This window comes from Acinonyx jubatus, chromosome A1 (genome assembly GCF_027475565.1).
Source record: "Acinonyx jubatus isolate Ajub_Pintada_27869175 chromosome A1, VMU_Ajub_asm_v1.0, whole genome shotgun sequence".
NCBI lineage: Eukaryota > Metazoa > Chordata > Mammalia > Carnivora > Felidae > Acinonyx > Acinonyx jubatus.
This window is the reverse complement of record NC_069380.1, coordinates 232,413,529-232,439,743: the sequence shown is the minus strand read 5'-3', so window position 1 is coordinate 232,439,743 and position 26,215 is coordinate 232,413,529. Positions and strand designations below refer to the sequence as shown.

The following is a 26,215-nucleotide window of genomic DNA, read 5'->3' as shown; positions in this document are numbered from 1 at the left end:
ACTGAGCCACCCAGGCGCCCCTGGAAGATGTTTTTAAAATCACTGCCAGTACAGGCCATTCTGTAAAACTATTTTCATTTTGAAGAGTGTTTTCAAATAGATGAATATGGGGGGGGGGGAGGGAGAGAGGGAGAGAGAGAGAGGAAACTAGAATCAGCCACTGCACAGCCAGGAGCTCTGCTCTCCCATTGTCAAGGCTGTGGGAGGTAACACCTACGCCTCAAAGCTAGCCAGGCAAAGGAAGCCAGAGACCACAGTCACCGTTTGCTCCCCATCTTCCTCTCCAAAATATGCAAAATAGGCCAGTGTGGGATGCAATGAACGTGAGGGACACTGGAGCCACAGGCCTAGGGGCCCTGACCTCCAGCGTCTGCAAGAGGTTAAGTGGTCACGGAGGAGAGGAGCAACTAGCCGCGCAGAGCCGCCACAGGCGATCCGTGCGTGGGAGAACACGCGCTGGCACACGCATGCACTGACGCGCGAGCGCATCGACACGCACACGTGCGCGCACGCGAGAGGGTTCCGATGCCCGGAGGCGCCGCATTCAAACGCGCACACACGCGCTCATAGAACACCGACCGGACTTGCTGCCGGGCCAGTGGTCGGCGGGGCACCTGCTGCCGCCTGGGCCTTCGGCAGCCCAGCCCCCCGCCCGGGCCCACACCAGTCGCAACCCCAGGGCCTCCCAATGGATTGGCCACACGCGGGCACCCGGCAGCCACGGCGACCCAGGCACGCGCGGCCAGACCGGTGGAGGGCGGGGGGGCCCCGGCGACGGGGGCGCCCCTACATCCTCCGGGACTTGGCGAGGAGCTGGCATTGCTTGCCCGACCCCGTCGTCCCTCATCGCGTGCGCAGCCGAGAGCGGCCGCGGTGCGCACTCAGATCCGCGCGGCTCTCAGAAGCTCTGGGCGCCGCCGTCCCGCCTTTGATCTCCCACCCGCGGCGCAGGGCGGACGCCGCGGGGCCCAGGCGCCTCCCAGCCTCCCTCGGCAGGTGTCGGCGCCCGCGGCGGCGCAGGTCGGGCCCGGGGGGTGGCGGGGCGCAGCGGGCCTGCGGGTCCCGAGGGCGCCTGGAAAGTGACTCACGCCGCTCACCACTCGGAGCCCCCGAGCCACCTCTCCGCCCGCGCGCACACGGGGAGGCGGGCGAGGCGCCGAATCGGGCTGGGAGCGCGGGGATCCTCCCGGCCCTCCTCCCGTGTCCGCCCCGCCCCGCCGCCCGCTTCCTCCGGCCTCTGCCCTCCCCCTCCTGTCTCCCCTCCGGCTCCCCACCCCGCCGCTCCGGCCAGCCCCTCCTGCTCCCCGCTCCCCTCCCCTCGCCGGTCCTCTCCGCCTCCCCTCCGCGGCCCGCCTCCTCCCGCCGCTCTCCCACGGTGCGCGCTGGTGCCCCACCGCCCTCCCCGCCCCCCGCGCCGCGCGGAGCCGCAGTGATAACCCCGCGCGGGCGGCGGAGTCGCGGCGGGGAGGCTCCTGCGCGCCTCGGCTCCGCGGTGCCCACTTGCAGCCGCCCGGCTGGGGGCCCCTCCGAGCGCCCCTGGATGGAGCCGCGCGCTCTCCCCGCGGGGGCGCAGCGCGGGCGGCGGGCGCGGGGCGCCGGGGACGGCGCGGCCATGCGGGGCCCCGGGCGCGCGGCGCTCTGTGCGCTGCTCCTGGCGCAGGTGGCTGTGCAGGTGAGTCCCCGGAGGTTGGGGGGCGGGTGCCCGCGGCTTCCCTCGCGCGGCCCGGGTCTCACCGAGGTGTCGCGGCTCTTTTCCAGCAGGCACCTGCTTGCTCCGTGGGACCCGCAGCGGCCTCGCCGGGGAGCCCGAGCGGCCGGCGACCTCCCGGGTCCGCGGAGTGGCCGGCCTGGATGGCACAGGGCGGTAAGTCTGCGGGGAAGGAGGGTCCCAGTCCTGACCAAGTAGCTGCCGGTGTTGCTGGTTTACCAGGCGCTGCGAATGCTCCTTAGTCTCCAAACTCACGCATAGTATGAGCCGCGCTTTCTCGCCTTGTGAGCGAGCACCTGGGAGTCGACTTTCACCAATATTTATATTGTATTCCCTTGTGGAACAGTAGCGCTTACCAGCGTAATTGCCATAAGCAATAGCAACAGAAGAAGGAATGCGCATTTAATAAGAAAATTTACAAAAGCAAGGAGTAATCTAAAGGTGTTTCTAGTTGAGGCATCCAGGAAATTATAAAGCGCAGGGGACTCCTTTCTCCACGCCTCACCCCCTCCTGGTCCTCCTCTGGCTGTTTAGATTGAAGGCTCTCTGTGTGCCCTTGACTAAAGGGCAGGAGACAAAAGAAAGCCATTTTTGCCCAGTACTCTTGTCAGGGTGAAAGTGGATGGTCTTCAAAGGTTGGGACATAATTGAAATACAGTGCCGGGAAGGGTAATGAGCGTTTGCGACCTCCTAAGCAATGCCGCGCCTTAAGCCATGAGTGTGGTTCATTTGCAGCCTGTGGTTTCACTGCTGCATTTGTAAATTCTCGTGCTTTCCGTTAAGGTTAAAGGGGAAGGCAGGTGCGGGATGTCCGCCGCTAGGCGCTTTTTATCTGAACCCAATCCCTTGGCGTTTGTTTAATATCAGTGCTTTGCAACATTTCCAACAATAAGTTGCCATATCAAATGTCAGTATTTTAGAGGAACCAGATTTGATTATCCCAACATATTTTCAGAAAATCCAGAAGATTACAGTTAATAACTCAAAATATTTGAATATAGTTTTTAATCTTTGGTAAAGACAGGAGTTGGACACACGCATTACCTATTTGGATTCTCTCTTGCTGGGAGAGTTCATGAATAGTCTATAAATGAAGCGATAGGTTAGACGAACGCTGGGAACAGAAGACTTTTCAGGACCACCAGAGGGCGCTAGATGTAAGTGATAGGAAATCCTTACAAATGACTTAGGGCTGTGTAATTGCTAGAGAAAGGTCATTATCTATTTAAAGGTCCCCTTCTTGGTCTGGTCTGGCCCCGCCTTCCTTCATGTTTCCCGTAGGATGTAATTGTCCATATTGTATTTGATTGTCCCTCCAGAGACACTTTTTAAAAGAAGACTTCTGTAAAAATTCTAGTTCTCCAAAATCATGAAAGTCTCAGGAGATTTTCAGATCACTGTACGGCATTTATAGAAAATAAGTGGTCTTTAGGTGAGAGCATCATAGGCAGAGAACCACGTCCAGAAGGAGAAGTCAAAGGCTCCCTTCCCGAGTGTGCGTCCGCTGCTCGTGGCCGAGGCCGGCTCCCGGGAGCTGGACGGCAGCCTGGCTGGCATGAGGCTCCAGTCACCTGGCATTATCAGCTGGTGTCACAGGCCTAGCATTTCCATGACAACCACATACCATGCTTGCTCAGACACAGAAGGGGACGGTGTGAGCCATCATCGGTGAAGTTCTAGCTTAGCGGATACACCCCCACCTCACACCCACCCTCTGCGTGTTTTAGGTCTTTAGTTGCAAACGGCTAAGTGGAGAGTTGTGCGTGTCACTGGAGGGCTCTCGTACCAGCAGGGAAAAGACGGTGCCGAGCAGGTCACCTGTGTCTGTTCAGAACAGGAGAGCCAGGGTGCACTTGGTGGGTGCTGCTCGGTTATCTGGGTATCGGTGACACACGTTGGCTTTGGACTCCCTCTTTCGGCCGTGAGGTTTGTTTAAAGCAACACGTCGTTCACACGGTGATTGCAAACTTTGCTCCGTGTCTGGAGCAGTTAAGCAGTAGGAAAGAGAAGCCCGTCTCTTCTGCGAGGCAGCCGTGCCCAACGAAACTATTTTCAGACGTTAAGTCCACCCGTTTCGTTTTGGCTGATTCAGAATGGTGTTTCCCTACTAGGAGATTTTAATGCTTTGCCTACAAATTGACCTTTGTGATAAAAATAGTGGCTCCCGGTAAAGAGCTAAGACCATCACAGATTCGTTAGCTTTTTACTTCTCCAGTAAGTTACTCTCCCAGGGCAAGGTGTAGACGTTCTTTAGAAATTTGTTTCATTGTGCGTAATAGACCTGTTGTGTGCTGTGCATTGGGAGATTATATCGATTTACATTCAAACATCCAGGTAACGTGAGACAGGGCAATGCCTTTCAGGTTCACCTGGGGTGTGCTTGTAAATCTTTAACAGCAGGCTCTGTGGCGCCCAGATCTGTAATATTTTTTGGTTTCCAAGGGGTAAATACTGGCTCCCTGGTGGCTTTCAAGCTACAGATGTGACGTCACTGAATCCTGGGGTAGGGATTCAAGGTTCGGATCCGCTCTCGGCTGCTGGTACCAAGCAGCCCTGCATGCTCACAGGTGGTCCACACCTCCCGCACTGAGTTTGAAACCAGAGCGGTCTTAGACTTGATGCTGTGGTCAGAAAACCTCTTGAAATCAGGCAGTTCTGACCACTGACGGGAGCAGCCGTACACGACGTTGTCCTCCTTTACCAAATGTGTAGGGGACACAGGTGTAATTTAAAGGATTCTCGGGATGTCAGGAATCACACTCATTTTTTTCTTGAAATCGCGAGCCGACAGCCGAGGGGATTATCATCTTAAAACCTAAGTTCAGAAGTTAATTTTTTCAGATTACTGCAGTTATATATTGACTTTTTCCAGATAGTAATGCGTGTATGATGAGATACTGTGCTTGTTTTGTTCATTCACTGAATTCTTTAGCGATGACTTTTTCCGCGTTCATTTATATGTAACCGAGAGTACACATTTGATGGTAAGCAGGGCTTTCGGGCTCAATCAGGATTCCCCCACCTTGGCGGTATTGACATTTTGTAGCGGAGGTCCGGCCTGGGCATCGGAGAATACGAAGCTGCATCCCTGGATTCGGTGGTCAGATTCCAGGAGCGCCACTGTCCCCCTCCCCCTTCCTGACAAAGCAGAAATGTGTCCAGACGTTTGTCTCCTAGGGGAGGGGGAGGGGAATCACTCCAGCTGAGAATCAGCAGACTGAACGGGAAAACAAATCTTCTTCCATCGAACATTTTCTCCCTGCCTCTTGGGAACCGATCATCATTAAATCCCAAAGAGTGGCTTTGCTGTTGGCACAGCTGGTGTCCTGAGGCCAACAGGTACCAGCCCTCTAGAGCGGATTGTCACTTTCTGTGAACTTTTGCCGAGCTGGTCATTGAAAATTAAAGTATATGGGGCACCCGGGGGGCTCAGTCAGTTAAGCGTCCGACTTCGGCTCAGGTCATGATCTCACAGTTCGTGGGTTCGAGCCCCGCGTCGGGCTCTGGGCTGACCGCTAGGAACCTGGAACCTCCTTCGGATTCTGTGTCTCCCTGTCCCTCTGCCCCTCCCCCACTCACGCTCTGCCCCTCTCTGTCTCAGAAATAAAAATAAACACTAAATTTTTTCCAATAAAATTAAAATATAGTTACCATGAAATAAATCCTATTAAAGACAAAATGGAAAGACTCAACGTTCCTCCCTTCTAATTGCTTTACTAGGTTTTACTATTACCTGTGCTCTCGAGGTTATTTACATCAGTCGTGTCTGTGTGGGGAGATGTGCATAGGTACAGGTGCAGGTCCGGGGGCGCATCTTTCCACACTCCGTGTTGAGTGACGTCACGTGGAAATCAGCCACGGTGGGGGTATTACCCCAGGGGAACTGGCAGATGCCACCCACCAGGCCGTTCGTGTTTTCCCCTCAGATAGCTGGAGGTCCTGCATTTGTCAACAGGACCCTGGATGTGTTTATGTAAAAGAGGCTTATCAGTGATGCTATTTTGAGCGTAGATATCCAGTGTCCCCTCCAGATACAGGATGCATGTTACGTGACTTCCAAAACAAAGGTCAGAGGAACAGGGCTGATGGCATCTGGAAGCTGTTTGATTTTTTGAAAGTGGTAATCATCTTTTATGCGCAGTAGTTGTGCTGATTAGCTAGTGTTCCCCAGCCTCTGTTGGGATGCACATAGGCTGGGGTGAGGTGGGGAGGGCTCCCTGAGAGCCCCGGGAGGCAGGGGGAAGAGTGCCAGGCCACACCGCTGCTTGGCACCGGCCTCTCCCCTCGGCCCGGAAAGCTGGGCAAGAGGCAGGTGGGGTGGGGCTTTGCGCTCTGCCCCTCGGAGCCACCCCGGATCGGCCGCCGTCGCATACACCGGCCAGTCCCTGACCTGTTTCCCCCTTTCTCCTGTCCTTGCCTGCAGTTCAACCAGATTTGTTTTATTGTCTCATTTCCCTGGTAAACTGTGAAACAATTCCAGGGTGTTTTGCCCATTGGGACACAAATGCCCTGCCTTGACGTCGATGTTGACGGTTGGCTCAAGTCGTCCGCCAGACCCTGCTGCGTGCGACCCAGCTCCCCACTTACCCTCAGGGCACCCGTTCTCACCTGCGTGGCAGGGCCAGGCCCGTGGGCCTAGCACTGGGCCCAGAAGAGTTGCCTGTCAAAGCTCTTGACCGGCGGGGCGCCTGGGTGGCTCACTCGGTTAAGTGTCCCAGCTTTGGCCCAGGTCATGATCTCAAGGTCCGGGGGTTTGAGCCCTATGTTGGGCTGTCTCCTGTCAGCAGAGATCCTGATTCCGATCTTCTGTCGCCCTCTCTCTCTGCCCCTCCCCTGCTGTTGTCGCTCTCTCGAGATAAATAAATAAACTTAAAAAAAAAAAAAGGTCTTGACTGGAGGAGACCGCATCCCTGGAGTCACAGAGGCCATTGTCCAGCCTTTGGTTAACCCGCCACTTGATGGGGCTGGCTGCCTGGCCCTGGACACTCACCTAGCCCCAGGCTTCAGCATGGGGGGCTCCAGGCAGGGCCTTCCTGTCCGTGGCCTCCCTTGCCCTCTCCAAACCCACAAACGGTCACTGGCTGCCTGCTCCTTCCAGAGTAACCTTTCTCTTACCTGCCGGACGGCACAGGGACACACGATCAGGCACCTGTGTAGAAAGAGATCGGTTGAGAACAAAACCTCACTTTTCTAGAAACAATAATTACCCAATTACCCCTTGCTTCTGACCAAGTGCCATTTCTGTGGGATTCTGTTTTATTGTATCTTACGACTCCAAGAAACATGTCCAACTCCTGCCAGGGCAGAAGAGGGCCCCACTTCTTGAGCATCCATCACAGCAGTCTCCCGACGGCACATGCTGGTAACGAAAGGAGCTTGGAACCTTCCTTCTGTGCTTCCCACAGCAGGGAAACTGACTCAGATGTACAGAGAAGGCAAAACTGGGGGGTCGTCGGTGACTGAAACCCGGCAGACCTGTGAGGGGGCCCTGAGATCTGACAGCCCCTCGGGGGTTTCCGGGCTTTTCCAAAAATTGTTTGTCCGAACGTGTTTTAGGCTCGAGTCCTGTGAATCAGAGTGGGAAGGGGATTGTGGTGAGTGTCTGGAAAGACCCTGGGCTCTGGACTCTGACGGTTGGCCAAGAACTCGGGCCAACGAGAGGGTCCACCACGCTTTTCCATGGGAGCAACCACATAGGAGCATTTCCCAATGTTAGCATCTAGAAACCCGGAATATGTCTGCGTAGGGTTTACGGGATTCCTCGATTTAACAAGAAAATATTAAAATATTAAGCAGCAAGGAATGCCCATCAGATTTGCCTTTTTAATAACTGTTTTCTGAAGCTAAAATTTGTCAGCTCAATGGAGATGGTTGTAAAAAAACAAAAAGTGTGACTCAAAGAGTATTTAGAACCATCAATGATTACATATCATCATGAGCGTAAGGTGAAATTTATGAAATGGAACCCCACATGTCCCGTTTTTGAATTTCCTGGGTCTGTAATCTGTTTTTCCTTTGAAGTGTCGTAGATTTTGCCGTACTGGGACTAGCCCGTGATGGGGCACCAGTGACTTCCCTACAGGCTACTTTGAAGGTTTTCCCTTCTGACTCTGTTCGCGTCCCACGGCGGAGATCTGAGGTTGGCTCGACGCTGCAATTTTCCTCCGTCGTGTTTTACCGGGTGGGAGTGTCGTCTGGCAATAAATTACATTCTAAGACGGACCCCCAGGTTCTTTTTAGAATTCTGAAATTACTCAGCCAAGCCCCGTCTTTGTCTTTCAGAATACGAGCTGGTGTCCCCCTATGAGGTTGACCACAATGGAGACTACGTGTCGCATGACATCACGCACCCTCAGAGGAGGAAGAGGGCGCTGGCCCAGCTTGGGGTTGAATCTCTTCACCTTCGGCTGAAGGGCTTCAGGCATGACTTCCACATGGAGCTGAAAGCGTCTAACCTGGTGGCTCCTGGGTTTATGGTGCAGACGCTGGGGAAGGGAGGCACCAAGTCCGTGCACGCCTTCCCGCCCGAGGATTTCTGTTTTTATCAAGGCTCCTTACGATCCCACGAAAATTCCTCGGTGGCTCTTTCAACGTGCAAAGGTTTGGTGAGTACCCGCCGCCGCCGGTGAGGTGACAGGGACAGTGGCGTGTGTGAAGGGGGAGGGCGATGAGATGTCCCTTGAGATCGTCTAGCTGACTCCTCCGTCATCACAGGGCAGATTTCACTGATCTGTGAAAGCAGGAGAACGTTGTCAAGGAGCGCTGTCTATGAGGCGCGATGCCGTCGCCTTGGGCCCATTTGGCTGTGGCCCATTCTGGAGAAACGTCTTCATTCTGCGAAGAACAACACGAGTCCCCTGGTGGACCGGGTTGATTATTTGATCGGCTGCTTGAAAGCCCTTTACTCGTGTCGTTCTGTCCAGGATCGCATGCTTACAGGCTAGGGTGGTAATTCCAAATGTGACAAAGCCGTGGCCGGGAAGCGCAGGTCTCACTGGACTGATGATTCTCTGGGCATGTTCCCCATCTTCTTAGCACGGTAGAGACTTGGATGGCGAGCAGCTCGTTCCGGGAGTATTCCGCAAGACGAGCAAGCGTTTCTAATAAATTCTAATTACTTTTTATTTTTATTTATTTATTTATTTTTTCAACGTTTATTTATTTTTGGGACAGAGAGAGACAGAGCATGAACGGGGGAGGGGCAGAGAGAGAGGGAGACACAGAATCGGAAACAGGCTCCAGGCTCTGAGCCGTCAGCCCAGAGCCCGACGCGGGGCTCGAACTCACGGACCGCGAGATCGTGACCTGGCTGAAGTCGGACGCTTAACCGACTGCGCCACCCAGGCACCCCTCTAATTACTTTTTAAACACATATTCATCTTTAAGAGACAGAGCACGAGCGGAGGAGGGGCAGAGGGAGAGGGAGACACAGACTCAGAAGCGGGCTCCGGGCTCTGAGTTGTCCGCACAGAGCCCGATGCGGGGCTCGAACTCACGGACCGTGAGATCATGACCTGAGCTGACGTCGACCCTTAACTGACTGAGCCACCCAGGTGCCCCAAGAAATTTCCATTTGATAAATGAGCAACGTTTCACAGTATGAGTGGTATGTGATGCCAGATGTCACATGGTCACAACTGAGCCAATGGTTCTTCTCTGTCTCTGTCTCTCTCTGTCTCTCTGAGGGATTGTGGGTGATCATTTCCCATGCGCGGATGCTCAGTCTCTGGCCATGATGTGTGGCAGACATTGGTGATTTTTCACAACGTTGGAAGGTGCCCCCAACTGGCAGTGGTGGATTTTTTTGTCAATTCAGAGCACCTATGGACAGTCCTTTGCTTTTCCACACAACAGTGAGCTTAGGAATGCTTTGCTCCATTCTAGGTCATTAGATAGGTTCCTTGTTAAAGTCACAGGAACAGAAAAAGATTCTACTGAGCCGATAGACAGCAGTGATTCCATTAGTGATGGTGAATGTCGTCCGACACAATAACCCCCCCCACCCCCGTCTCTTGTCTCCCTCACACCGGCCACGAAGGTTTTCAAAGGTAAGTGCAGGTTAATTTGCTTATTTCTTTATATTTTGTATTTTATTTAATATTTTATATTGTGTTACAGGATTATAATCACTTTATATGAATGTTTTCTGGGTTGTGGAGTCATCTGAGCCTCCATTATTTCTTATGGGGAAATTCTCTTGGATGTATGAGAGCTTTGGATTACAAGCACATTTCTGGAACGAATTCTGCTCACAAGCCAAGGTTTTACTCTATCGGACTTAGACATCGAACATCACTTAAATGCCTCTGGGGGTCCCCTTCGCTGGTCCCTTCATTAAGGAGCATCCAGCCAAGTTGAGAAGATACCGGCATCCCCCAGGCTGATCTAAGCCAAAATCTTAATGCCTCGTCATTTAATTTTCTTGAAATATTTCCATATTTTACAGCAAGAAACGCTTAGTAGATACTTAGGGTCTTGAGTACATTAATCTGTCAGACACAGATGAGTGAGATGCGTCTTAGGTAGCTGAGTGAAGATGTGTGGTCACGTTTTAAGGTCTTGACCACATTTTGAACATTTATTACATTTCCAGAAAATGTTTTACATCTGTCTTAAGCTTCTTTCTCCCTTTGGAAAGAGGGAATTCAGACTGCATCTTAGAAGGATTTTGTGTATGGGAGTGCGAGTATCGGATGCCCAAGTATTTGAATCCCTTCAAATACTACACATGTGCAAATGCTAAATCCCGTTAAAAATTGCCAAACAATATTAACACTTGCTTTTCAGGGGAATGGGAAATGGGTTGATCCCGTGTCTACCCTAATTTGTGAAGGGCTTCTGGTTTGAGAGTGATCACAACCGGGATTTGCCAAGGATTTGGCGGTTATTTGGCATAATTTTTATGCTTGAAGACGGTGTGGGTGATTTCTTCCATGTTCTCCCAAGAAAAACAGATCTCCCTTAATTAAAGGGCTAGAACTCTCATATAATGCATTAAAGGAAAAGATCTCCTCCTTGGCTTTTTTGACGAAAGCTCAGACCTGGAATGGAAGCCATCTGTGTGGAAGGGAGGCACGCCGTGCCTTCAGAACTCATATCCTTGGATTTGTTTGCGGAGCTTGGGCGAGGTGCTTCCCATGACCCCGGCAGGGGTGCAGACTTAAAAAAGACTCCTCTGGATAACAAACACTGGAATTTAATATTTTGGTCACTGGAATAGGAATCTGTATGCCTTCACCATTCATCTTCCAAACCCATTAAATCCAGCTTCACTGATATTTTGTCTGTAGAGAATCATTACAAACATGACCTTCACTAGACTTATGAGTGTGAGGGGCAGGGGCATTTGCCATATGACAAATCAAAGGCATTTTAAAGAAGAAAAAGGGAGGATAAGAAGTCCTCTGTCGTTAGCCAGATAAGAAAAAATATTGAATGGGAACGTCCCTCAACTGGGTGCCAAGTCCGTTATTTCTTTCCTGATGGATGGCTACCCCATCTCTCATTCAGATCTCTTAAGGTATGAAGAAAAATGGTGTTACATTAGATGAGGGCTTCTTTTATTGGGCGGGGGTGAGGATCTAATTAAAGTCCCAGGTAGATCTCAGTTAAGCTTTTTTTTTTTTTCCCCCAGTGTGTCTGGTCGTGTAGAATTCTCTTTTGTTTGCCCGTTGTCCCTCACACCCCTTTGCAGACTCTAGTGGAGAGCATGATGCAAACAAGATCCCTGGTGGGGGGGAAATCACCCATACACCGTTCTCCTGGTTCTCCCTACAGCGTGGGACTGTTACCTTGAAGTTAAACTATATCGCTTAACTAAGAGTTTAACGTCTTCAACTGGAGAACTTGGTTGACAACTGTGAGACGGTGCAATTTGCAAACCGATAAGCAGTTTTCTCCCAGGTTCTCGGAGTTTGAGGGTGGGAGCCCTTGGCTGTCGTTGTTCGGTAAACGGGTCTGAGGAACACTGTCAAAGTGAGTAGCTGATGGTGTGGTCCTATTTATAGTAAGCAACTGTTCTTGCAAGACTAAAATGACTGTTTTCCCAAGGATCTTGGGAGACGCGGATGAGCTTCAGAACTGGGCGGCCCTGGAGCCTTCCAGGGCCGGGCACGAGTTGCCGGTTGTCTGATGAGAGAGCCAGGACACAGGTGATGTCACCGCAGTGATGATGGGAGGGAAAATACAGGCGCCAGGAGATGCGGAGAGGGTGCATCTGGGAGGTGGCAGATTCAGCCTAGGTTCCTGGAGTAGTTTGTTCAAGCCGAATCTTCATAGGAGACTCGGGCGTGATGCCCGATGGAGGAGTCACAGGCTGCCCCGGGGAAGATTCCTAACATCGTTCACCATCATGGAGTTCTCCGCTGCCCCATCTGTAAACCCTAAAAAGACCTCTAAAATTGTCCCGGTACTTCCACCAAGAGTCTTGATTCAAAATATTTCTTATCTCACCGCACCAGGTTATTTTATTTTATTTTTAAGTGCTTATTTATTTATTTTGAGACAGAGCGAGCGCACGTGTGGGGGAGGAGCAGAGAGATAAGGAGAAAGAATCCCAAGCAGGCTCCGCACTGTCAGCACAGAGCCAGGCGGAGGGCTCGATCTCATAAACCGTGAGGTCGTGACCTGAGCCGAAATCAGGAGTCGGACACTCGGCTGACTGAGCCCTCCAGGCGGCCGAAGGTTATTTGTAAAAAAGGCAGTGTGTGTAATTGCCATGTCCCTACCTAACTGACATCACAGATCTGCTGTGGTGACCAGCATGGGTGTGTAAATGTGTAGGCACAGCAGGTGCCTTTCAAGAATGACTGCACTAGTGAGCACGGGAAACAGCCATGGCCAGGACAAGAGCGGAAGAACCCAGGCTAACTTACTGTGGATTTTGTGCCGGATGCTTGGCTAATAGCCTCACTGTTGTTATCTCACTTAGCCTAATGACCACACTAACATAGGTACTGTTTGTTTTGCTTTTTTTTAAGTTTATTTATTTTGCAAGAGACAGAGGCAGCAGAAGCAGGGCAGGGGCACAGAGAGAGAGGGAGAGAGCGAGTCCCAAGCAGGCTCTGTGCTGTCAGCACAGAGCCCCACGTGGGGCTCGATCTCCAGAACTGTGAGATCGTGAGCTGAAATCAAGAGTGGGATGATTATCTGACTCAGCCACCCAGGCACCCCAGTACGATTTTTTTCTAAAAAACGGCTTTATCGACATGTAGTTTACACATCATTCCCCCCCTTGGAAATGTGTAATTCAGGGGTTTGTAGTAGGTTTCCAGATCACAACCACCTAATCTGAGACTCTGCATCCCCTCAGAAGGAAACTCCTGACAGTTCCCATTTCCCCAGGCCCCATCAGTCCTGGGCCCACGAATCTTACACTCAGTCTCTATAGATTTCTTTACCTCATCTGGCGATTTCCTGTAGAGGGAAGCATACATCATATGGTCTTTTGTGACCGGCTTCTTTTCCTTAGCATAATGTGTTCACGTTTCGTCCATGTTGTAACCTGCATCAGAACCTCATTATTTTTTTAAACGTTTACTTATTTTGAAAGAGAAAGCACAAGCAGGGAGGGGCCGAGAGAGGGGGAGAGAGAATCCCAAGCAGGCTCCACGCTGTCCGCAAGGAGCCGGACGCGGGGCTTCAATTCACAAACCATGAGATCGTGACCTGAGCTGAACCAAGTGTCGGACACTTAACCGCCCGAGCCACCCAGGCGCCCCCGTGCGTTATTTTTATGGCTAAATAATAATTCCGTGTACACGTATACCACATTTTTTATCCCCTCGGCAGTTGATGGATATTATTGTCTCTGCTCTTTCTGGCAATCGTGAAGAACACTGCTATCCGTGTCCTGATTCTTGTGTGGCCGTACGTTTCTTTTCTCTTGGGTTTATACCTAGGAGCGTAACTGCTGCGTCCTAGGGGAATCCTGTGTTTAACATTTTTGAGGAAATTCCAAACTCTATTCCACAGTAGCTCTCCCACCTTGCATCCCCCTAGCATCGTATGAGGTTTCTGATTTCTCCACATTCTGGCCCCCACGTGTCCATCTTCTCGATTATAGCTCTCTTGACGACCATGGGGTATCCCACTGTGGCGTCGAGTGGCTGGATAGAGAGCATTGGTTGACAGTCTTGGTTGTTGTTATTCTTGTTACGGCTTAGTTACTGTGTTTTCCTTCCGGCGCTTTAAAGATGTCATCCTGCCTCTCGCCCCCTGTTGTTTCTCAAGAAGAAGTCTGCTGTTTATTTCATCGCAGTTTTATTGTTTTATTTTGTGGCTATTTCCCGATTTTCTTTTTTAAACATTTTTTAATGTTTATTTATTTTTGAGAGAGAGAGAGACAGGAGGAGAGAGAGAGGGAGACACAGAATCAGAAGCAGGCTCTAGGCAGGCTCTGAACTGTCAGCACAGAGCCCGATGCGGGGCTCGAACCCATAAGCCACGAGATCATGACCTGAGCCGAAGTCGGATGCTCAACCGACTGAGCCACCCAGGCGCCCCTCCCGATTTTCTTTCGGTCTTTGTCTTTCTACATTTTTACTGCGATGTGTGCGCGTGTGGCCATCTTTGTCCTCACCTTTTGGGGCTCCCATTATGCGTATGTTGGTGTGTTCCATGGTGTACTGCATTTCTCTGAGGCCCCATTAATTTTCCTTCATTTGCTTTTTCCTCTGAGCCCTTCATCTTGCACAATCTTTATCGATCTGTCTTCAAATGCACTGATTCTCTGCTGGCAGTTCAAACCCACTACTCAGTTTCTATAGTAAAGTTTCCTTTGTGATACCGTAGTGTTTTTGGTTTTGGTTTTTTGAAAGAGAGAGAGAGAATGTGCGTGCGAGAGAGAAAGAGAGAGAGAGAGGGAGAGAGAGAGAATCCTAAGCAGGCTCCACGCTCAGGATATGCAGAGCCCGATGTGGGGCTCCCTCCCACGACCCTGGGATCATGCCCTGAGCCTAAATCTGGAGTGAGACGCCTAACTGAATGAGCCACCCAGGCCCCCCTGGGATATTGTACTTTGTAAACCAAAGAATTCCCATTTGGTTATTTTAATAATTTCTCTCAGTCCGTATTTTACACCTTTGTCGCCGGGCCTTGCTTTAATTCTTCAGACGTCGTTCCCTTTGGTTCCGTGAACGTGTTTACAACAGTTGCTTTGAAGCACGGGTCTCCTAAGCCCAGCATCTGGGACCCCTCCAAGCAGTTTCCGTGCCTGTCTCTTTTCACGTTCGGGGCCACACTTTTCTGCTTCTTTGCATGTCTCATCGTTTTCTGCAAAAACCGAGCCTCGCGGAGAAGGGTGGCGACCCTGGACCCTACCCACGGTCTGCCGTCCAAGGCTTCCTGCTGCTGTTTCTTTTCCCCCTGTCGGTTTCGTGACTTGGCAGGACTGGTTCCATGCAGCCTCCGATGTCGCTTCTCACGAGTGCCACCTGGAGCTCGTGCGCTGTCTTCCAGAGAGCCCGGCGTGCTGCTCTGCGGCCGTTGGTGGCACCCCACCCGCTCACCTGCGCTAACTGCTAGCGGATTGTGTTGTTGTTGGTGTGTGTGTGTGTGTGTGTGTGTGTGTGTTCATGTTTTACGACGCCCTGGGGCATAAATTGCTCGGAGGTCCGACTCGACTGACGTAGAGCTCCTTTGGAGGGTTCCAGACAAGCTCTTGCAAAACTGCTCTTTAATCAAATCGGACTGTGAAGCAATTTGCGCTCCAGAGTGGTAGTGATAAAAAAAAAAAAAGAAAATGAGCCCCTTGAGGTGAGCCCCCCTTCTTAAAGCTGCCGCTCCTCCTGGGTAGGACACATGTGCCCCTGCGTGGAACGGGGGCCAGCAGTGTCTGCTTCTCCCCGAGTGCCAGGCACCCCTACCCTATGAGTGGGGCTCCGGGTGAGGCTGTGGGCACCCAGTCCCCTCTGCTTCCCGGCCTGCAGCTGTACCTTGCAGATGAGCTGGTATGGGGACGGCCAGGGTTCCCTCATCCTCAGCCTGCTGAGTCTGGAGAGGAGCTTCTGTCCTGAGAGTTGTGGCCGCTTGTAGAAGGCAGATTGGTTCTCGTGGCTGCGCCTGCCCGGAGCACAGATGTTGTGGTAGGGGGAGCAGAGGGGCAGGAGGCTTGGTAAGCAGGCCGCTTACCTGGAAGGGTAGCTCTAGGATGGGAGTCGGGGGAACGGGAGGCCCTTGTCTTCTTGGGAGCTCTGTCCCAGCGACTGGGGGCAGCGTGAGGCTGTGACTGGCCCACAGCCCAGAAGCCACCAAATTTTCACCACTCTTTCCAAGATTTATGAAATTAGAGTCCGTAGATGTGTCTCCCCGTTTGAAGCCCTGAGGACAATTTACAGAGACTTTTAATGGTTCGGGGGTGTGTGTGTGTGTGTGTGTGTGTGTGTGTAATTTCTAGCAGTTAAATGATCGTTTCACTGGAGAGCAGATCTGCCCCACCACGTACACTTCCGTTCTGGAAGTCAGTCTCCACTAGGTGCTGTCATCGACCCATTTTACAGATCATTGCCCAAGGCCACTCTACTGTCCCCCTGTTACAGATGACTCCCTTGGTCATTCTTAAAAGAGTGGGCTTGGCATCCCGGAAGCCTGACTTGAGAGCCAGCTCTTCAGACAATAGTGCACTCTTGCTTCCTGGGATCGCCAGGACAGAGAGAGACAGGGTGTGGGTGGGGGAGGGGCAGAGAGAGAGGGAGACACAGAATCGGAAGCAGGCTCCGGGCTCCGAGCTGTCAGCACAGAGCCCGACGCGGGGCTCGAACCCACAAAGCGTGAGATCGTGACCTGAGCCGAAGTCGGACGCTCAGCCGACTGAGCCACCCAGGTGCCCCTGAGTGATCGTATTTCACATTTACAGATAAAAATATTATATTTACCCAACTTCTGTTTTGAGGTATAAATAACTATACAATTCATTTTAAAATTCGTGTCATCTGATTTCTTTCCGTGACTGCTGAACACCCTAAATTTTCTGTCGGGGCATATAGTTTATTCAGAAAGGATTTATTCGGTAAGGTTTCTGACAAAACAATGTTTAAAAACTCCCATTAGTCAATACTGTTAATGAGGCTTCTGTAGATAAGGATTTTGTGGCATATGATGGGATTAGATTTTCTTAAAGTATTTCATGCAAGTTCTGTACTTAGATTGTCATCTTAGCTCCGCCTCAACCCCCCCCCCCCAAAAAAAACAAGTCTGTCCACTGCCCTTGGCACAAAATCTGTGTGAAATTTAGCCCTTCTTATGTAAATCATTGTGTTTGTTAAAGCTTTTAATGCATAGGATACATACCCCTTCTCCCAAAATCTATTCTCTTGTTTCCGGCAATGTTGGAAAACCGGTAAATCCCACAGTTCCCAGTGTGCTTAAGAATTCCTTCACATGGTGGGGGTGGGGGCAGGGGTGGTGGTGCCTGGGTGGCCCAGTTGGTTAAGCATCCGACTTTGGCTCAGGTCATGATCTCAGGGTTCATGAGTTTGAGTCCTGCTTTGGGCTCTCTGCTGTCGGTGTAGGGCCTGCTTGGGGTCCTCCGTCTCCCTCTCTCTCTGCCACTCCCCAGCTCATGCTTGTTCTCCCCCCCCCCCATCAAAATAAATAAACATTAAAAGAAAGAAGAATTCCTTCACTTGGTTGGAGACTTACTCGGTGCGCTGGTCGGATCGGTCCTAGGTTTTATTCCCAGCCTCAGACTCCGGGGACTCTCTGGAAATCCTAGTCATGGAGAGTTTTCCTGTAGCACCCAATAAATCCTCGGAAACTGTCTGAAATATTGCCAGACTTTTAACTGACTTTGAGAAATGTTCTGGAGCCAGTAAAATAAAGCGGGAGTGGAGGGAAGAAACAACAACAGAGCCGGTCAGAAGAGACAATCTGAGTTTTTAAGAGTTGTGCCGCAATCTGAGAAGGCCAGTGGTGGCACGACCAGGTTGAGAATATGTCAGGCTTGGGAGGCATGTAATAACGTTGTAGAGAATGTACTTTTTTTAGAGGAAGTAAGGCCAAAGTTGGTAGCTGTTAGGAAATGTAAACATGGGTGTGGGGAACCAAAAAGCATGCCGGATAATTCTGTTTCTGCCGATTCCTTAAGAATGAATGTAGTTAAGAATTTTGAAATTGACAGACATGAATGTGGTTCATCACCAAAAATAGATCCAGGTTACCAGTTTGTAAGATGATCTTTTATGCTTGAGGTGGCCAGCGATTTTTCTGTTAGCTTCCCATTCGCTGTGAACAGACATGACGTGCCTAGAGAAATGTAATGACAAAACCTAGAGGCTTCTTCCACTTCCCTTATTTCTCAGATGACGAACCTGAGCTTCGGTGCGGTGTGGTGACGCGGCCGATATCGCAGAGCCAGCCGAGTTTAGACAGGTGTTGGATGTGCGCCTTCAGATTCTCTGTCCAGGGGTGTGTTCACCGAACACACTGGATGCTATTACTTTTTCATATACCGAGGAACCAACAGAAAGCGTTTAAGTGTTGGAATATGAACCAGAGATTCTAAAAATAAAATAAATGTGTCTTTGGTCTGGGGATCTGGGCCAGGTAGCAGTGGGGGAGAGGAGAGACGGCCAGCTTCCCTTCCGGTTGGGGTGGGGTATTCCCAGTGCCCCTTATTAGAAGGCAGATGCTTCTCCCGCCACCACCAAGGACGACGCTCAGAGGGACTCATCATGGTCGGTAGAATATTTGCTGGAAGGATCATCTTCAGGTGCTCATCTCTACAACCAGTGTGACCAGCATGTTCTTCACGGGCAAGATTGGCCTGAGACAGCCAAATGGGTCTCCTTGGGGGAGCAGGAATGTGACCCCGCGGTCATTTCCTCTGGGGGATGATCCAAGTCTGGGATTCTCTGAAGGACAAGAATCCCTGAAGCCTGCTTATTAGGCAGTGGCTATTCAAGAGAACGTCCAGCCCAGTCTAGAGATTAAAAGAAGGGACCGGAGGAAACCGTGCCTTTTAAAGCAGGCTCCTGATTGCCTGAGGTTCAAGCAGAGCAGGATGGCTGTTTTCTTCTTAAATGTCACTTTCCCTGACCCACACATCTAAAATCGCCCACTCTTCCCCCTCCAAACCTACTTCCCACCCTCTTCCCTGCTGTCTTTTTCTTGGTCTTTATTGTTACCTGTATCAGTCATAGTCCAGTTAGGACCCGGAAACCGCACAGCTTGGTAAGAGAGAATTAATGCCGAGCATGAAGGTATTAGCTGAAACATTAAAAAGACAATACTAAAGCTTTGCAAGATGGAAAATGCAGTTAACAGGTACTGCCCCTGCGGCTGAGGGAACCCAGTGAAGGAGTTGTGGTTATCACAATTTAGATGCCTCAGGGAGGCTCAGACCCCCAAGCAGGAGGCGCTGGCCAGCTGGTGCTGGACTCTGAGGGGGCATGTTGCTGGTTCTTCAGGTAAACCCTAAACTAGAACAGACGGTCACTGCCAGGTGGAGCAACGCTGACAGGAACAGGAAGCAGACAGGAAGTCCGCAGGGGGCAGACAGGAAGTCCGCAGGGGGCAGACAGGAAGTCCACAAGGGGAAGACAGGAAGTCCACAGGGGACAGACAGGAAGGAACAAGTTCTTCCAGGTTCTTCAGTCTGTCCAACCCCTCACCGAATGGGCTGTGACGGCGATGAAGAGTGAGCAGCTGGCAGAGCAGAAGTGGGATTTGCAGAGTTCTGGCGTCAGCACCACACAGCACAGTTTAAAAGGGGAGCTGGGAGCTAAGGATGATGTCTTCATGCTAAGTAAGCTGGCCACTATGCTAAATGTTGAGAGGGTAGCAGGGATTCGTGTCTGACTTCTGCCTGGTTTATCCTCAGCGCTATCAATAGTGTCTGACATACAGTAAAGCCCTCAAAACTGGATTCGATGAGTGAGTGATTTTTTTGGTGGCAAAATGGTCCTGGCGCTTTGCAGAAATCATCGCACAGACACTGGTCCGGAGGCAGGAAGACACGGAGACCCCAAAGCCGAAACAGCAGGGACACCGCAGCCCTGTCTACGGAAAGACTGGACCGACCGTAAGGACCAGAACTCAGCAGGCCTGAGAGCTGGAATATTCCCGGGTGGGGCTGGGGACGCTGGACCCAGTGCATGCACCCATTCCTTCCCTATCCGCTCATCGGGTTCAAATCAGATCTCTTGCGGTGTTTGCCTGGTGGGAGAGGCAGCCGCGTCTTCAGTAGGCTTGAAAGTCGTATTTCGGGCCTTATTATATGGGAACAAGTTGGCGCTCAGGGCCTCGTGTGTTCTTGCAGCGTCCATGTCCGTGTAAATCCCTCCCGAAGGAGAGATTGGGGCGTCATCATCCACAGGCCCGAGGCCAGACTGTAACAAGGCGAGGCCCGTCCTTGCTCACTTCGGACAACAGGGGGCGTCAGGAGCCCCGACCGTGGTCTCAGGTTCCTGGAGTCTCAGAACTCCGCTGTTGCTGGCGTGACCACGCTCCGTTCCCCGCTCGTTCCAGGCATGTGTCACTTTTGCTGATTTTGATTCCTTTGTCTGAGGACGGCAGTCATCTTATTGCACATGTATCTCACTACTTGAAGAACTTGTTTTACTGATTTTATAAAGGAAAAACAGCATGTGTTTTACAGACATTCAATCGAGTAAATTCAGTGTTTTAAAATAGTAGTGAAAGCAGTGTTCGTTTCATATTATCTTTTCTATAATTTCTGTGAAATTACAGGAAAACGAAATAAAAATATCTCATTTGCAAATTTACAGGCTAGAGAAATGTAGGCAGTATTCCTATGTTTCCTTTTGGTCAATTGATAATAGAGGGACATACCCAATAAGGTATATGCTGTCATTATATGTAAAAAGTTACCAGTTTCCGGGGCGCCTGGGTGGCTTAGCGGGCTAAGCATCCAGCTTTTTTTGGGGGGGGAGACAGAGAGACAGAGTGCAAGCAGGGGAGGGGCAGAGAGAGAGGGAGACACCGAATCCGAAGTAGGCTCCAGGCTCCGGGCTGTCAGCACAGAATCCGACGCGGGCTCCAACCCACGAAGCGTGGGATCGTGACCTGAGCTGAAGTCGGAAGTTTAACCCACTGAGCCACCCAGGCGCCCCAAGCATCCAACTCTGGATCTTGACCTAGGTCATGATCTCATGATTTATGAGTTTGAGCCCTGCATTGGGCTCTGCACTGACAGTGTGGAGCCTGCTTTGGATTCTCTCCCTCCCGCTCTCTCTGTGCCTCCCCTGCTTGTGCATACACATTCTCTCTCTCTTTATTTAAAAAATGAAGTTACCAGTTTTAAAGCAAAAATTAAACTAGGATAAAAATAAATATATATATATATTTATGTATGTATTATATATATATTTATGTATGTATTATATTTATTTACATGTGTGTGTGTATATATATATGTGTGTGTATATATATATATATCTCCACATGCTGTTACCAGATTTACAGTGATGCTAAGATGTTTGGTTGCCTTTAGTTTAAAAATTGTACTAAAATAATAGAAAACTTAAGTAGGCAATGACATGATATATCCAGTCATCCCAGTTTTTTCTCATTGAATAATTGTATCTTCAACCATTAGAAATTTGGAGCAAAACATGTAAAATGAAAGGCAGTTGAAGCCTTTGGTGACTTCATCCAGTATGCAACGTCTGTGAAAAAAAAATATTTGCCTTGATGACGACCTTAAGGCTTAAGGTCATTTCATTCTATCATAATTTATATTTCCATATGAGTACATTGTATGAATGGTGAAAAAGCAGGTGCTGACCCTTAACTGTGATAAGCCACATTTAAGTTCATGGCTGTTGGGAATCCTTTCAGGACTGCCAGCACCCAGCAGTGTTCCTGGCCCATGTGAGGAATTGGATGGATGGATAGGGGGGTGGATGGGTGGGTGGATGGACAGACAGTTAAATGGATGGCTGGCTGGCTGGCTGGCTGGCTGGATGAAAAGTCCTCGTGTTAGATACTAGTTCCATTTATGCTGGAGACAGTTCCTAAGAGAATCTCTAAACAAATTTTAAGTAAGAAACACTGCAATATACTTGGGTCATGGGATATGATATAACTTGTATAAAGTACAATTCAAAAAGCTAAGTGGATTTGCCCACCTCTTAGCTTCTTGTACCTTATTGCATGAGCATAGAGACGAAATTGTGTCTCTGCTTCTTGGACGGATGTCTTCTTTAGCTATTAAGCTTATGACGAGGAGGATTGCCTGTTGTGCACGAGGATTTCTGAAGAAGGGTATTCTTTTCTTTTTTTAATTTTTTTAATGTTTATTATTTTTGAGAGAGAGAGAGAGAGAGAGAGCAAGTGGGGGTGGGGTGGGCAGAGAGAGAGAGGGAGACACAGAATCGGAAGCAGACTCCAGGCTCCAAGCTGCCAGCACAGAGCCCGATGCGGGGCTGGAACCCACAGACTGCGAGATCATGACCTGAGCTGAAGTCGGCTGCTCAACTGACTGAGCCACCCAGGCGCCCCTGAAGAAGGGTATTCTTAACCCACCTTGAATCCTTCACAAAGAGTGATGCAGTGCACTTTCAGGGACGAAAAGCTGGCACTCACCATAAAATAAGAAAAAAAAATTTCCATTTCTACTCTGTTAAGTTAGCTGAGATAAATATTAAGCACTTTGTAAATCAAAATCCAGAACCAAGGTAGTCAACAAGCATTGGAGCCCCTACAGTCGAAGGACTGTGGTCGTTATCCTGGGAAACAAATGAACAGAAAACCATGCACTGTCTACATTCTCCATGCAAGGAAAGATCTCTGTTTAGATGGACATATACACAAGAAACAGAATCAAATGACTACTTGAGACAACAAAAAGGGAAACCTAATGAGAAAACGTAGCCATTGGAGTCACACGGGGCTGTTCACAGGGAGTTTCTCTCATTTCCTAGCCCAATGGCTCTGTACTTGGCTCTTCCCGTTTCCTTAATTTGTAAATAACCCTGATGTCACCGGCTGGCGGGAGGATGGAGCGAGGCAGCATATGCCGAGAGCCCGCAGCACAGAACTTAGCACCCAGTAGGAGCTGAGCCCTCGCCCCCTCAGCCTCCCCCGTGTAACTGCGAAATGTGGGTACAAACCTAATTAGAAGCGAACTGCCCAAGTGCCAGCAGGCTCGCGTCAAGTGAGGGAACCAGGAAGTGACACTGACCTTCAGAGAAGCCCCACAGTTGAGATGGGAGTGGAATTAGGATCTATCGTATTCACACTGGAACCTTCTGGGTGGGTGATTTGTTGAAAGCCCCCGCGATGAGAAAAAGACCGATCCTTTGAGCGAACGCTTGAAAACGCAAGAGTGTCATTTTTGCAGTTTGGGGAAGCCTTGCTTTGTGCCCACGCGGGTTAAGTTCTCCATTCTCGGCACCTGGGAGGTTGCTTTGTGCTTCATAAGGGATCGTAAGCGAGGAAAGTGCCCGAATCGCTCCCATTTTGACTCTGTGGTCCCCCTGCCGCAGCCACCGGGGCCATAAATTTTGTTTTACTTGCAGGGATTCTCACTGAAGCTCGGGGAGTTTTGAGTATGCCCTTTGCAGGCCATCATTAGGTAATCAAACTAGGAGTGATGGTTGCAGCACGATCAGCCAGAGAAGCGAGGCTATTTTATAGCACAAGCACTGTGTCCAGCAGAAATGTGCAAGTACATGTGTGCACGATCTGGGAAGGTAAATAGCGAATGCTTCAGCACAGAAGCGCTGGGCCGCGTGACCGTGTGTGCCACACGCAGAGACGGAACACTCTGTGCGTTCCCGGGGAGGAGTAGCCTTTCCTTCACCAGTCGGCATCGTCATTCTGAGTTTCTCATATCGCTTTGATACGTAACGGGATTATGTTCACCCCTTAAAACCTTTTTGGGGTCTGCCGTCAATCGTAATTCCCAGCTCCGCCCCCAGTCATCCAGTATGTTGTGCACCGGGGAGCAGCGTATGGGCTTACTCGTTCTAATAAAATTAAGCTGACTCTCCCCATCCGCGTTCAAGTTCCCTGCTGGGAACCCTCTGAAAAGAGGGCGAGCCATGCGTCACCAGAGCCAGTTGGTTTATGAGGTTTTTAGAAGATAGCTGATGCCCACGTATTTGAAATGGGCCCCCGTCTAAAGAAGAGTGGGAACCCCAGGCTGTAGTAGGCACAGGGACTTTACGGGACAACAGTTTTGTCTGAATTTGGGGTCTTTTTTCAAGTAGGCTCTATGCCCAGCGTGGAGCACGGTGTAGGGCTTGAACTCGTGACCGTGAGCTCAAGACCTGAGTCGAGATCAAGAGTCGGACGTTTCCCAGGTGAGCCACTCAGGTGCCCCTGAATTTGAGTTGTAAATACAGGCTGGGTCGGGCCAAAGTTTACATTTACCTGGACTAATGAGAGCCCTTACATTTGTTTCACTTTAAAAATGGAAACAAACCCCCGGCTTCACCTCAGGATGGAGTCTCCAGATGTGCAGCCAGGGCTAAAAACTGGCAAACCGAGCTTTCTGCCTCGATAGAAAGGTGCAGCGTCCCAGGGACGTCTGTGCCTCTAGATGTACGACGGGACGCACAGGGTATGGACTGATTTGGGCACTTATGTCTCACAATGTGAAGTGTGTTAGGAAGAATAATTTGACAGTCTCGCAGATTGCAATTTAAATGTAAAAATGTCTCAAGGCCCATAACCTAAAATTAAATTTTGGGGGTGGCAGGGGCACCTGGGTGGCTCAGTCGGTTGAGCATCCGACTTCGGCTCAGGTCATGATCTCGCGGTCCGTGAGTTGGAGCCCCGCGTCGGGCTCTGCTGACAGCTCGGAGCCTGGAGCCTGCTTCAGATTCTGCGTCCCCCTCTCTCTGCCCCTCCCCTACTTGTGCTCTGTCTCTGTCTGTCTCTCAAAAATGAAGAAACGTTAAAAAAAATTGTTTTTAAATAAAAAAAATGGGGGGGTGGCAGTCTTCAGTTACATATAAACCAGTGAATCACATACGTTGTTATATATGTATTCCGGTACAAAAAAATGCGTCATGTGTCCAATGATATAAGGAGTATCTGTTCAATGCAATGTCCATATCAAACCAGGAGGGCCAAGCGTATTAGTTACGTTTGAGATGGTATCACGTTCTGTTGTATCCCTTGCAAATTAATCCTCTGATCTGGCAATTATTCACAGTTCAGATTTCGCTGTCTGCCCTTGCACTCTGAAATGGATTCGATTTAGAAACTTCCAAGAGGTCGTTTTCGTTTGATCTTGGTTTCAAAGTCAACCCCAACCAACTTTCCTTTCTCTGGCTGCAGCCCTTTTGTCCGCCCTTTGTCGAAGGTGTGGCCTGGGGATTCTGCTGTGGGAGTGGAGGGGCCGTGACATGGCGGTTGGAGACCCAGGGCACGTGGGGGTCAACTTGTAGAGTCCACAGGCATGACCAACAGTTTACTCTTGTATTTGGGAGAACACGGAGACGTAGGGGCGTTCTGTGCCGTTGCCTTCATATTCAGTTGGATGTTGGTTGCAGAATTCCTTCTGTGATGTGCCAGATTACCAAACCCCCATGGTGCCATAATCCACCTTTCATCCACGTGTTCCTTCCACTATGTTTTCATGTTAATAATCTCCGGACAGCCCAAATGTTCAGCTCTTGCCAGAGGGTAGACTCTCGTAGTATTTTTCCTCTCGTGGGAAAAGCAAACACCTCCTTGGGTTTGACCTGCTTTAGTTATGGTGGCTCTTTGCGCGTGGTGGGTCCTCTGTTCCTGGTAACCGGATGAGGGGTGGGGGGGCTGTGATGGTTTCATGGGAAAGTGGTGTCTCCCACTTTTTTTTTTTTCTCCCACCCTACCCATCGCTCCTCTCCAACTCCTAAACCAGAGCTTGGGGGGAAAATCTGAACCTGCAGTTCTGATTTGTGTGTGCCCTGGGACCGACGTGTCATCATCCTGAAAAGGCCTGCTCGTAGCCTACAGTCCATGTTTGGTTGTTATGAGGCCAACGTATGGCGAAATCCGCTTTACCGTCGGAACACGTATGTTAAAGTATGTGTCCGGGATGTGGTTTCGTGGTTTTAAGTAAATACACGAAAACGGAGCCATTATAAACGGGGAACATATGCTGAGCACCTACTGTGTGCCAGGGATTTTTGCACACAGATTCACCACGTGCATTACGCCTGCATTTCATTATATGAACATTTTGAAAAGAGTTTTTATTCCTATTTTGTGGAAGAGGAGTCTGAGGATCAGACAGATTATGTTTCCTGCCCAAAGCTGCGGTCTAACAAGGGTCCGAGCCTGGATTCTGAGCCATGCCCGCTAGATCCCAGGTGGGCTTTCCACCCAGCACCCCTGCCTCCGCCCAGGCATGTCTATATCCTTGCAGTCCAACTGGTTGGGCAGCACGGGATCTTGGCAGTACAAGAACTTAGACGTGCAAAACCCGACTTCTAATTGCTCGGTGCCTGCGTGGGGATAGCCTGCAGTTCGGCACAACCTCACTCAGAGAGCTGTGATTTCTTCCAGAGAATTCTGTAGGGCTTATGTGTCTGTTGCAGCTCCAGTGGTTAT

General features: G+C 50.4%; 1 protein-coding gene across 2 annotated transcripts in view; it reads left to right on the top strand.

Moving 5' to 3' along the window:
* Positions 1 to 1,284: 1,284 nt before the first annotated feature.
* ADAMTS16 (ADAM metallopeptidase with thrombospondin type 1 motif 16) overlaps positions 1,285 to 26,215 on the top strand; it is a 160,088-nt gene continuing 135,157 nt past the window's right edge. Inside the window, exons 1-3 of one of the 2 annotated variants that reach the window (XM_027073837.2) lie at positions 1,285 to 1,672; positions 1,759 to 1,864; positions 7,991 to 8,313. In XM_027073837.2, coding sequence (XP_026929638.2) covers positions 1,541 to 1,672; positions 1,759 to 1,864; positions 7,991 to 8,313 — 561 coding nt within the window. In that variant the 5' untranslated portion in view covers positions 1,285 to 1,540. The remainder of the gene's footprint in view (positions 1,673 to 1,758; positions 1,865 to 7,990; positions 8,314 to 26,215) is intronic. The other variant, XM_027073843.2, reaches the window with a different exon arrangement.